At 53.5% G+C, this 12,169-nt stretch overlaps 1 protein-coding gene across 1 annotated transcript; it reads left to right on the top strand.

Moving 5' to 3' along the window:
* The first annotated feature begins 307 nt into the window (after positions 1 to 307).
* RAN (RAN, member RAS oncogene family) lies at positions 308 to 4,756 on the top strand. Its single transcript, XM_059863347.1, has 7 exons — positions 308 to 431; positions 1,209 to 1,251; positions 2,152 to 2,236; positions 2,330 to 2,455; positions 3,351 to 3,538; positions 4,047 to 4,217; positions 4,319 to 4,756. The coding sequence occupies exons 2-7, from the start codon at positions 1,216 to 1,218 to the stop codon at positions 4,361 to 4,363; spliced, it is 651 nt and encodes a 216-aa protein (XP_059719330.1). The 5' UTR covers positions 308 to 431; positions 1,209 to 1,215; the 3' UTR covers positions 4,364 to 4,756.
* The last annotated feature ends 7,413 nt before the right edge of the window (positions 4,757 to 12,169 follow it).

A 12,169-nucleotide genomic window follows, 5' to 3' on the forward strand; every position in this document is an offset into this window, starting at 1 on the left:
TTATTTTTCAGTGGTACAGGCTCGTGTGAAAGGCCTGAGCGTTTGTAGGGCAGAGCGTGCACGGCCTGCGGAAGGCAGCGCTCCTTCTCACATCTCCAAACGCTCTGTACCTGCTGCCTTGTGTGTGCTTACCTGTGCCACACTTGCTCAGTTTGCCCACAGTTGACCTGAGTTAAGATACGGGAAATGTAAAGGCCTTTTAAAAGTGATTGTTGTGCCCGGTGCCCCCTCCGGTGCCCTGCCCGCCGCGCTCCCTCATGGCCGCGGCCCGGCCCCGCCTCCCGCCGCCTCCCGCGCGCCGCGCACCACGTGACGCGCGGCCCCGCCCCCGCCCGCGGCCGCGCGGCGTCGCCGTCCGGGTATTTGAACGGCGCTTCCGCCATTTTCCCTGCGCCCGGCACGGAGCTAGGAGCGGGAGAGCCTCGGCAGAGGTACGGGCCCGGCACCGGCCCGGGCTCGGCTCCCCGCGCCCCGCCGCCATCGGGGCACGCGTGGCCGCTCTGCAAAGCGCCACCGGCGGGGGCGGCGGTCGCCGTTAGCCCGCGGCCGGGATGGGATGGGCTGGGCTGGGTGGCGGGAGGCCGCGCCTGAGGGAGCGTTGCGGCCGCGGGAGCCGAGGCGCGTGGCGGCTTTTCGGCCCCGCGAGCGGGGCGCTGGAAGGGCCGGGGTCGTGCGCGGCTCCGTCCGCGATGGAAGGGCGGGCGCGATGTGCGGGGCGGCGAGCGGGGCTCCCGCGGCCCGAGGCGGGGGGAGGCGGCGCTGCTCAGTCATGGTGGCTCATGGCGGGGAGCGCGGCCGGCCCGGTGCGCGGGGAGGCCCGGCCGGGCGAGCCCCGCTCGGCAGCTCCGCGGGGCGGGCCGTGGCCTCTCCCGAGGGGGCTGCAGCTGCAGTGAGCGGCGGGATGCTGGTTCTGGGCGGGCCGGGAGGACTCTCCGCGGATCCGGAGAGGAGCCGGGGCCGGCCGTGGCTCAGCGGCCCTGCGGAGGCCGCGGCCCGGCCTTGGCGCGGCGGGGCCCGGGGGGCGCAGGGGGCCGGGAGCGGGCGGAGGCGGCGCCGCCATTGCCGCGCGCGGTGCCGCCACACGCGGGCGGGAGGCGCCGCCCGCCCCGGCCCGGCCGGAGCGCGCCCGGAGCTGGAAACGGCCCCTTCCGGCGGGGCCGCTCCCCGCGCTCGGCGCGCTCGCTCACACGCTGCCATTTCCCCCGCAGAGCCAGCATGGCCGCCCAAGGAGAGCCCCAAGTGCAGTTTAAGGTAAGGCAACGGCTCGCAGCTTGGCTTTGGGGGTTTTTTCCCCCTTCGCTAGAAAAGTAGCACAAGGGACTCTCGGGTGTCGACGTGGATGGTGGGTTTGGTTTCGAAGTGCTGGTCTTTCCTTAATGGGGCGATTTATTGTAGTGTTGGATACAGCATACACAAAAAGAGTCTCTTAACTGTGTCAATATATTCTATTTGCAGTTTAGTCTAAACCATTTTAATAAATCTTTGCCTACCGAATGATTTTTAAGTTTAAGACCTGAGGTGCACTGTAAAAGGAGTGAGTTAGAACTAGACTTGCTCAGAATGAATTAGAATAGCATTCTTTGTGTTATGTGCTCATTGTTCAAGTGTTTCAGAAGAGAATTTTCTGGTGTTTTGAATGGCTGGTGGGTTGGTGGTGGTTTTTGTTATCTTAACATCCTGAAGACTGCTTCTAGGAGGTTGTTACTTGTGTTTCCTGCAATTCTTGGCTAGTGTATTCCAGTTCATGGTGCAGATGTTGGTGGGTTTTTGGTTTTGTCGGTTTCTTTGATTGTAAGGTAACGGGTTTCTCCAGTGGGTATTTGGATATTTTCTCTCCAGATCTGGTCACATTCAGGTTGAAAACCCTAAATATTCTTCATTCAGTCTGTTGAAGTAGTTTAGTAGAACCACATTCACAGTGCAGTGCAGTTCTTACTCACAAGGACTGGATAAGACTGACCAGAGTTACAGCACGATGGATGGGCTTAGCAAATTGGTTCCCAGCCAGGGAGCTGCTTCATGGGCAGTTCTTTGTTTGCAGCACCTTGCAGGAACTAAGCTCTTTGTAGCAATGAGTAGTATCTGTGCTAGAATGACTGATAAATGTCTCAAAATGCATTGCTCTGATTCTTTTCCTTTGTCTGTCCACAGCTTGTTCTGGTTGGTGATGGTGGCACTGGTAAAACAACATTTGTAAAGCGTCACTTGACTGGTGAATTTGAAAAGAAGTATGTAGGTATGTCTGAAGAAACATTTGAGCTCCAGTACCTCACAAATGGAAGTTCAGTCCATGGCTTGCTAAATGCTCTGCTGTTTGTTTTTTCCCTAGCAACGCTGGGTGTTGAAGTTCATCCTCTGGTGTTCCATACTAACAGAGGCCCTATTAAATTTAATGTATGGGACACAGCTGGCCAGGAGAAGTTTGGTGGCCTGCGTGATGGCTACTATATCCAAGGTAAGAGCTGTGGGGGGACAGTTCTGTGCCTCTTAGGGCTCAGGGCTTCCTTCTGCTCATGCTGGCCACGCTGGAAGCTGTCAGTGTGGCTGCAGTGATGAGCTGGTGTAGCACTCCTCAGCCTCTTATGCAGAGAGGATAAATAACATCCTTTGCCAGCCAGGGTGGCAGCGTGGTGAGGTTGTGTTTCAGGGTTACTGTGGGCTGTGCTGTGGATGGAATGACCAGGTAGCCCTGGTGGCATTTGGTGGTTAAGGGGGAAACGTGTGCTCCACTGAGTGCAGGCTTCTGTTCTATTGCTGTGTTCAGGCAAGGGCTTGGAACACAGACTCAAGGTTTTCAGTACCTGAGGAAGCTGGACACCTTCATGCCAGTCTGTTTGTGTTTCTGAAAAAGTGAAACATCTGTCCTGTGCTACTTCACTCACCTGCCTATCTTTATTATATCTTATTTTTGTAAAGTATTCTTGAGAAACTGCTCTGGACAAGGGCATCCTGAGATGTGGACCACTGGCTCTCAGCCTGCCTTTGAGCCTTATTAGCATGTCTGAGCTGAGTTAATAGGTGTTGACTGATTCTGCCAGGTATTTGGGTAAATCCAGGTTGGCTTCCATAGTCTTGTATATTCCCATATGTGCAGTGCCGTGTCCCTCAGGGATACAGCTGAGCTAGTAAAGGCAGCTGGTCTGATGTGGGTGACACAGCATGGGCTGTTCTGCGGGCTCCTGCACTGGCCTGGTGAACAGAACAGGAGCTGTCACAACTGTGATGCTCAGAGGGAAAAGCTGATGCAGATGCTTAACCCTAATGTGGGATGTCTCTGGGTTCCTCTTGTCCATCCTGTGTTGAAAGCAAGTGGTGACACCAGGTGTAACGTGGCTGTGCTTCTCTTGCAGCTCAGTGTGCCATCATCATGTTTGATGTAACATCAAGAGTTACTTACAAGAATGTACCTAATTGGCATAGAGATCTGGTACGAGTATGTGAAAATATCCCTATAGTCTTGTGTGGCAACAAGGTGGATATTAAGGACAGAAAAGTCAAGGCAAAATCCATTGTGTTCCATAGGAAGAAGAATCTCCAGGTAAGTTGGGAGGACTCCAGTTGGTTTTGTCTTTGAGTGCAGCTGGGCTGTGGATGGGGGAATGGGTGCTCTGTCCCTATCAGAGGCAGCCTCACATCTCTTGGCCCTTCAAACCAAAATGCAGGGCAGGGGGAGGTGATGATGATAAGGATAATCATCACTGGAGCAGAAGCTGTGCCAAGTTCTTAAAGAGTTGTGTGCATTTGGCTGTAGCTGCTCAGAGTCTCATCCCTTGACAGGACTGGGACTGCAGTAGATCACATCAGAGGAGAAAGATCCATGCACTATTATCTCCTGAAAGTTTTGTCCTAGATGAGATTTGGTAGCCTTTCAGTTCATATTTTCTGCCTGAAACTGTTTCTGGACACTTAAATCATAACTGCTTATGAGCATGGAAACAAAAGCCGTGCAGTCAAAAAAAAAAGGTGAAAGTTGATTGTGTTAATCTTGATATGCTCTAAATATTAGAGGGTTTAAAAATAATGTCTAACGTGTGCTTTTTTTTCAGTATTATGACATTTCAGCCAAGAGTAACTACAACTTTGAGAAGCCTTTCCTGTGGCTTGCTAGGAAGCTAATTGGAGATCCCAACTTGGAGTTTGTTGCCATGCCTGCGCTCGCACCTCCTGAAGTTGTTATGGACCCAGCACTGGCAGCACAGTACGAGCAGGACTTACAGGTCAGTGGCAGGGGGCACGGGGAGCAGCTGCCTGGGAGCTGCTGTCACCCTCGGGGCACAGGGAGCAGAGCAGCTCTGAAGTGTGCCTTCCTTTGTTGCAGATTGCTCAGACCACTGCACTGCCAGATGAAGATGATGACCTGTGAGGGATGAAGCTGGAGCCCAGCGTCAGAAGTCTAGTTTTATAGGCAACTGTCCTGTGATGTTGGTGATGCAGCGTGTTTGCCACTTTATTATCTAGCTGAACAGAACATGTGCTTAATCTTTGGGATGCTGAAAGAGATGAATGGGCTTCGGAGAGTGAATGTGGCAGTTTAAAAAAAACAAACAAAACAAAATGAAAAAAAAAAACCAAAACAAAAAAACCTTCATATTTTGGACCTGCATATTTAGCTGTTTTTTGGACTGCAATTACTTCCCCTTTTGAGTTTCAAATACAAGACTGCTGCAGTCACATCAGAGTGTTAAGTGGAAAATCTTGTTTCTGTCATTCCCATTCTTTTGTTTAGGTAATAAAGTTGTATTTCAAGTATCTCCAAGCAAGTGAACTTTAATGCATTGTTAGGAAAACTGTTCAAAGTGTCTTCTGTTCTTCATTTCAGGGTAATACTTGATTGTCTGCTACTGCATTTCTCATTCTGTTTTCCTTCCTGCTTCTCATATTAAGCTCCTCTTGCTAATTCAGAGCTAGCAGTCACCCTGTCCTTGTTAGTTGGCTGCCAGAGCTGAGGCGTGTGAGCGGGCTGCAGGGGTGCAGAGCACAGCCTGCAGTTCTGCTTGCACGTGCTGCAGTTGCATGCAGCCCCAGCTCCTGGCTGGTACCTTCTGCTCTGTTTCAGCAGCCAGAAGCAAATGGCACCCAGGCCTGTGAACTGACTTGAGCTGTGTCTTTGCATGGAACAGCAGTAGAGCTATAGCTGGTTAATCCAATCCCAAGCATCTTCAAACTCACTAACCAGAGAACAGCCATGGTTTGAGCTAGGATGCTCTTGCCTACCCAGTGCTATATTAGCTGGAGCCACAGTGATTTAAACATCTAGACTTTACTGTAACTGCACCAAGTTCTTAATTTGAAACTGGCTTATTACAGCACAAATGGTGGAAAATGTCAACTTTTAACACTACCTTGTAGAGATGAATCTTGGTCAATATTAGTACTGCTAGTAAGCAAAACTTAAGTTTAGGAATTTTTTTTTCAGTAGTGTTTGAGTACATGAAGTCTTGAACTCTTCAGTTTTGTATTTTTGGTTTCTTAATAAAGTGGAGCATTTCATTTATTCCTTTTAACTTGCATGTTTGTGTACATGAATTACTTCAATATTCAGCTTTTGCTGCCTGGTAGGAAGAATTGGACTATGATTATTGTGCAGTATTGCTCTAAAGAAGGCACTTTTAAGTTCAGTTTGGGAATTCTTGGGCGGTTGGAGTATTTGGTTTGTTTTTGTGGCTACTCAGAAGTGTTTAGGACCTGAAGCTCCTGGATGAAGACGAGGGATGTTGCACACTTGGTGTTTCCAAAGGGACAGACCCCCACTTAATGTTTCATTGACTCTTCCTGCTGCATAATCCTGCTCTAACTTGTGGTGTGGCCTTTTGCCTGTGCTGTCACTAACTCTGTGCAGGTCGTGGCCTGTCCTGCTGCCTTGGCTGCTGCTCTGCTGGCTGCTGTGGTGGCCTGGTGCCTTCGAGCTCTCACTTCTGCAAAGAGCTGCTCACAACCACCATGGAACGCTGCTGCAGTGCTGGCAGGAGTGAGGAAGGCAGCAGCAGCCTGGAGCTGGGTTTGTGGGGCTTGACAGTGTCTGTGGTGTCACTGTCACAGCTCACCTGCCTGACTGCTCCTGCCCTTGGTTTGACAGCTCACCTGGCTGGCAGCTCCTGCCCTTGGTTTCTCAGCTCACCTGCCTGACTGCTCCTGCCCTCGGAGTGGTTCCTGCAGAAACAGCTGCCTGGAGACTGCCCCAGCCTGGGAGCTGGGCTCTAATCCCAAGCTCTGAGAGAGGCATGCTCATCCTGCTGTAAAGGAATCTTCCATTTGCAATGCTTTGGGAGTGGAGTAAAGCCACTTGCAGCGTTTGTTTAGTCCTTGGGAACACTCGATTTTAAATAATGCAGGTACTCATATTTATATTCACATTACCAGAAGGTTTAGCAGCTCAAACTCCTCTCTAAACTCATGGGTTTAATATATTTAATACAAACATTCAAAATGGAATGCTATTGATACAGCTCAGGTTTCCAGGAGGCAATTATGGGTTGCTCACAGTTCCCTATTTCTGTGCTGACACTTTATTAGCAAGGACTGAAAACCAACTAAAATAGTGATAAACAGGAAGCTCCTCAAGGCTGTGGTGATCTGTGACATCGAAGAAGAAAACTTCGCCCAGTGTCCCTCCTCCTGTGATTGCTGGAGTGACAAAGCCACTGATTTTACCTTTCCCAATGCAGCCTTTCAAACCTGTCTCTGTACAAGGCGCTGAGCAAAGACAGCAAATTAAGTCAATAATAAATGGATTTTGTGCTGAACTTTTTCAGTGCTCCAGTCTGGTTTCCCAGCAGTGATAATATTTCCTGTTGCTCCTGCTGTTTTCACTTGCCACTGCACAAAACCAGAGGTAACTTGCTGATGGCTTTTTTCCATCTGGGTGCCTTTAAAAACAGTACTGGAGGGGAGCACTGTGAGTTTTGTTTAGACGGAGAATACAAAGGTTAGTTCTCCTGACAGACTTTTTCAGTGGATAACAGCATTAAAAAAAAAGAAGAAAAAGAAAAGAAATATTTCAGGGTCTAGGAGTGGGTTCTCTGGGCAGGTTTTAGGGAAAGAGCTCAAACCAGAGAGCTTTGTTGCACTTATAAATTAAAAGGTGGGTCATAATTAACAAGGAATCCGCAAATTTTGGCATTGTTATCTTTGATTCAGGATCTGGTACTTTTATTTCTTCCTTGTACTGGATGTCTTGTTTTACTGGAATACCTGAGTAGAGGTCTGGATCTAACACCTATTTCGGACTAGAGCAAATGAGAACTCTGGCAGGTTTATGAGTGGGAGATCTGCCTGGGACAGGTCCCTGCAGGTCTGGCCAGGTGTGAGCAGCCGTCAGCAGCTCCGACGGAGCTGGGGAACAGCCGCGTCCCGGCAGAATTAATTATTTATTACTTAATTAATAATTAATGCCCTTTTCCCGTGCAGCAGGGGGGATCCTCTGAGCAGGGGGATGCTCTGAGCAGGCGGGGCCATGCCGGGCCCGTTCTGGGCCGGTTCCGGGCCGTTCCGGGCCGATTCTGGGCCGGTTCCGGGCCGTTCCAGGCTTAATTTTGGTCCGTTCCGGTCCGATTTTGGACCGATTCCGGGCTGATTTTGGGCCGGTTACGGGCCGTTCCGGGCCGATTTCGGGCCGATTTTGAGCCGTTCCGGGCCGATTTTGAGCCGATCCAGGCCGTTCCGGGCCGTTCCGGGCCAATTTCGGGCCGTTTCGGGCCGATTTTGAGCCGATCCAGGCCGTTCCGGGCCGATTTCGGGCCGTTCCGGGCCGATCCGGGCCGTTCCGGGCCGATTTTGAGCCGATTCGGACCGATTTTGAGCCGATCCAGGCCGATCCGGGCCGTTCCGGGCCGATATTGAGCCGATCCGGGCCGATTTTGAGCCGATCCAGGCCGTTCCGGGCCGATTTCGAGCCGTTCCGGGCCGATCCGGGCCGCTGCCCGGACCCCGCTGCAGTTCCTCTTTCGGCCACGCGGTGGCGGCCCAGCCCGCCCAGCCGTTCCCGGCCCCTCGGAAATTGATTTTATCGTTCATTTTTACACTTTTACATTCATTTTTACATTTTTACATTCATTTTTACATTTCCGCGTTGATTTTTACATTTCCTTGCTGAGTTGGTGATGCCATTTCACAGGTCTGGCCACAGAGCTGCTTCTCCCCTTTAACTCCACAGACGTGCTGGGCATCCCTTGGTGTTTCCATCTCCTGCTCTTCATCCCGGCTGACTCTGCATATGCTAAAACAGTCTTGGAGCCCAGAAGGGAAACTTTAATCTCTTGAAAAATCAGAATTTCTAGCCAATTAAAAGGGACATGAATCAGGTTGCAGCGATCCTCTCTAGCTGCAATGACATCTGAAAATGACATTTCTCTGAGGAGCCTCTGAAATCACTGGGAGATTGACAAATCCTCCAGAAAAAGAAAGGGGGATTTCTGTGATCTCCATATCATATCCATTTTCATAGTCCAGATCCCATTTTGGATGGTTGATTCTATCCCAGTTTACTTTCCTGCAGCGTGCATGAAGAACAATGGCAGATACAAATGGGATTTCCTTTTCTCTCATTTATTGTTTTGAGAGGATGTTTTCAGGCAGGTCCATGGCTGCAGGGTGGGCCCTGTGATTTTGGGATCTTTGGGATGGCTATGGGTGATTATTAAGATGGTGGGCACTGCAGCAGGGGGGGATCAGACCAAGAGGAGCCCCAGGGCTCAGGGAGGCCACGGGGGAGAATCTGTGCTGGCTTTGCTCTGGGTGCTGGCCCAGGAGCCAGGGCTGAGCCCCTGGAAGGACGGGACTGATGCAGTGCTCACAGGGGCCCCAGGGTGAGGGAAGAGATGAGAATCTTCACTCCATGTTCAGAAGGCTGATTTATTATTTTATGATAGATAATATATTAAAACTATACTAAAAGAACAGAAGAAAGGGTTCCATCAGAAGGTTTAGCTAAGAATAGAAAAGGAATGAATGACAAAGGTTTGTCTCTTACCCAGACAGTCTGGACAGCTGGGCTGGGATTGGCCATTGATGAGAAACATCCAGGTGAGACCAATCCCAGACCCACCTGGTGCACCCCACAGCAGCAGATAAGAATTGTTTGCAGTTTGTTCCTGAGGCCTCTCAGCTCCTCAGGAGGGGAATCCTAAGGGAAGGATTTTCACAGAACATGTGGGTGACACGGGACTTGTTCTGGAATTCCGTTTCCCTGCCTTTAACGGGGTTGATGAGCTGCATTCCAGCTGTGGCTCTGCAGGCCTCGGCAGGAGCTGCAGTGCTGCTCATCCCCGGGGAATCTCCCTGCTGGGTGATCACCCACGGGCAGGGTTTGACTGAGACACATCCCGGGAGGAGAAGGAAACCCTCCTCATCTCCTGGAGGGTGATGCAGCTGGCAAATGATGTTCTAAAGTGCAGATCTCCCCGAGTGGCACCTGTGCAGGTCTGAGCAGCCCCGGGAGCAAAGGACAGACGGAGGGGTCTGCACAGCTGGGGGTGATCTGTGTCAGTGAATTAAATAAATAAATAAATAAATAAATGAAATCAATCCTCCCAGCAGAGCTCAGCAGGGTGTCCATCCATTCCCAGCAGAGCTGGCAGGGGATGTGTGCTGGTGGGCCAGTGCAATCAGTGCCTGGCAGTGCCCTTACTGACAGACAGACAGACAGACAGAGAGCCCGAGCAGAGCCCTGGAACCCACAGCATTTACCCAGCTGCCAGTGCAGGCTGTGCTGGGACAGTTTGACAGGATCTGACTCTTGAAGCACTCCTTCCGAGATGTTTGCTGGAGCCCCTCAGCCCCAGCCGTGCCCCCACCTGGGTTTGGGAGCCTGTGCCAGCTCCAGCCTGGCTCTGCCTCCTGCCCCAGCCCTCCGGCTCTGCCCCTGCTCGGCAGCTGGAGCCCCAAACAGGGCTGCAACCCCCCCGGGAGGGAGGGCAGCGCTGTCCGTGCCTGGGGGAGCCGGGGGAGATCGGGGGGAGAGCGGGGGGAGATCGGGGGAGATCGGGGGGAGAGCAGGGGGAGATCGGGGGGAGATCGGGGGGAGATCGGGGGGAGATCAGGGGGAGAGCAGGGGGAGATCGGGGGGAGATCAGGGGGAGAGCAGGGGGAGAGCAGGGGGAGAGCAGGGGGAGATCGGGGGGAGAGCAGGGGGAGATCGGGGGGAGATCGGGGGGAGATCGGGGGGAGATCGGGGGGAGATCAGGGGGAGAGCAGGGGGAGATCGGGGGGAGAGCAGGGGGAGATCGGGGGAGATCGGGGGGAGAGCAGGGGGAGATCGGGGGGAGATCGGGGGGAGATCGGGGGGAGATCGGGGGGAGATCAGGGGGAGAGCAGGGGGAGATCGGGGGGAGATCAGGGGGAGAGCAGGGGGAGAGCAGGGGGAGAGCAGGGGGAGATCGGGGGGAGATCAGGGGGAGAGCAGGGGGAGATCGGGGGGAGCCCTGGGGGAGATCAGGGGGAGAGCAGGGGGAGATCGGGGGGAGATCAGGGGGAGAGCAGGGGGGAGATCGGGGTGAGAGCAGGGGGAGATCAGGGGGAGATCGGGGAGGGATCAGGGGGAGATCGGGGGGAGATCAGGGGGAGAGCAGGGGGAGATCAGGGGGAGAGCAGGGGGAGATCGGGGGGAGATCAGGGGGAGATCGGGGGAGATCGGGGGGAGAGCAGGGGGAGCCCTGGGGGAGATCGGGGGGAGCCCTGGGGGAGATCGGGGAGAGATCGGGGGGAGAGCAGGGGGAGCCAGGGGGGAGCCCAGGGGGAGATCAGGGGGAGCCCAGGGGGAGATCAGGGGGAGAGCAGGGGGAGATCGGGGGGAGCCCTGGAGGAGCTCAGGGGGACCCCAGGAGGACCCCAGGAGGAGCCCAGGAGGAGCCCAGGAGGAGCCCAGGAGGAGCCCAGGGGCCGCTCCCGGGGCTGCTGCTGCCTTCTCCCGGGCTGGGCAGGCACCGGGACCTCGGAGCTGCTCTGACCCCGGGAGAAGAGGCAAAGCTGTGAAACTGCAGGAGAAAAGCTGGCACAAGTCCTGGAGGCAGCGTTTATCACGGTTTGGGGATTATTCGTCATTATCATCTCATATCATACATTTATTTTAGTATTTGTGTAATTAGGAAGATCTGACAGCGGAATGGTCCCAGAACAATCCCAGTTACACACAGGGGCTCCTGGCAAAAAGCATTTGGCTTAATCACATCAATAAAGGATTTGTGAAACATTGTATTTATACAATTATCCAGTTTTATGTAAGCTTGACATTAAGGCTCAGATAATCAGGGACCTGCAAGGCCCTCCAGGGACCTGAAAGGGCTTCCAGGGACCTGCAAGGACCTGCAGGGACCTGAAGAGGCTTCCAGGGACCCACAGGGACCTCCAGGGACTTGCAAGGGCTTCCAGGGACCTGCAAGGACCTCTGGGGATCCAAAAAAGCCTCCAGGAACCTGCAAGGACCTCCAAGGACCTGAAAAGGCTTCCAGGGACCTGCAGGGACCTGCAAGGACCTGAAGAGGCTTCCAGGGACCTGGAAGGACCTGCAAGGACCTGAAGAGGCTTCCAGGGACCTGCAAGGACCTGCAGGGACCTGCAAGGGCTTCCAGGGACCTGCAAGGACCTCTGGGGAATCCAAAAGAGCCTCCAGGAACCCACAGGGACCTGCAAGGGCTGCCAGGAGCCCCCAGGGAGCTGCAGGGAGCTCGGGCCCCCCAGGACTGCCGAGAGCTCTGTTCCCTGCTGGGCTCCCCGGAGCTCCCAGTGCTCCCAGTGACTCCAGTTTGCCCCCAGGGCGGCCCGGGCTGGGCTGGGAGCAGGAGGCTGTCCCAGTCCCTGGTTTGGAGCATCCCAGCCGTAAATCCAGGATTTGTTTCTGCAGGCAGCCTCAGTTTGCAGTTTGCTGTTTCTGCAGAAACTTCTGGCAGGGAATTTGTTTGCTGGGATTCTCCAGTTGTTTTGGTGAGCATGTTCTTTCCCTTGACAGGCCCCTCTTGGCAAATATTCCCAATTCCCCTCTCTCTCTTTTCACGTTTTAGTTTTTCTCAGGATTTTTGCTGCACTCTGTGTTATTTCTAGGGGTGGCTCCACTGTAGGGTTTCAGAGAATCCCTCCTCTTCCTGCAGGATCTCCAGGGGACTGGGGCTCACGCTAATGAGGGAGGGAGTCTCAAACAAGCTGGAGGGAAACAGGCAAAAGCCAGCCTGGTTATCAC

Source organism: Haemorhous mexicanus, chromosome 19, assembly GCF_027477595.1.
Source record: "Haemorhous mexicanus isolate bHaeMex1 chromosome 19, bHaeMex1.pri, whole genome shotgun sequence".
Taxonomy (NCBI): domain Eukaryota; kingdom Metazoa; phylum Chordata; class Aves; order Passeriformes; family Fringillidae; genus Haemorhous; species Haemorhous mexicanus.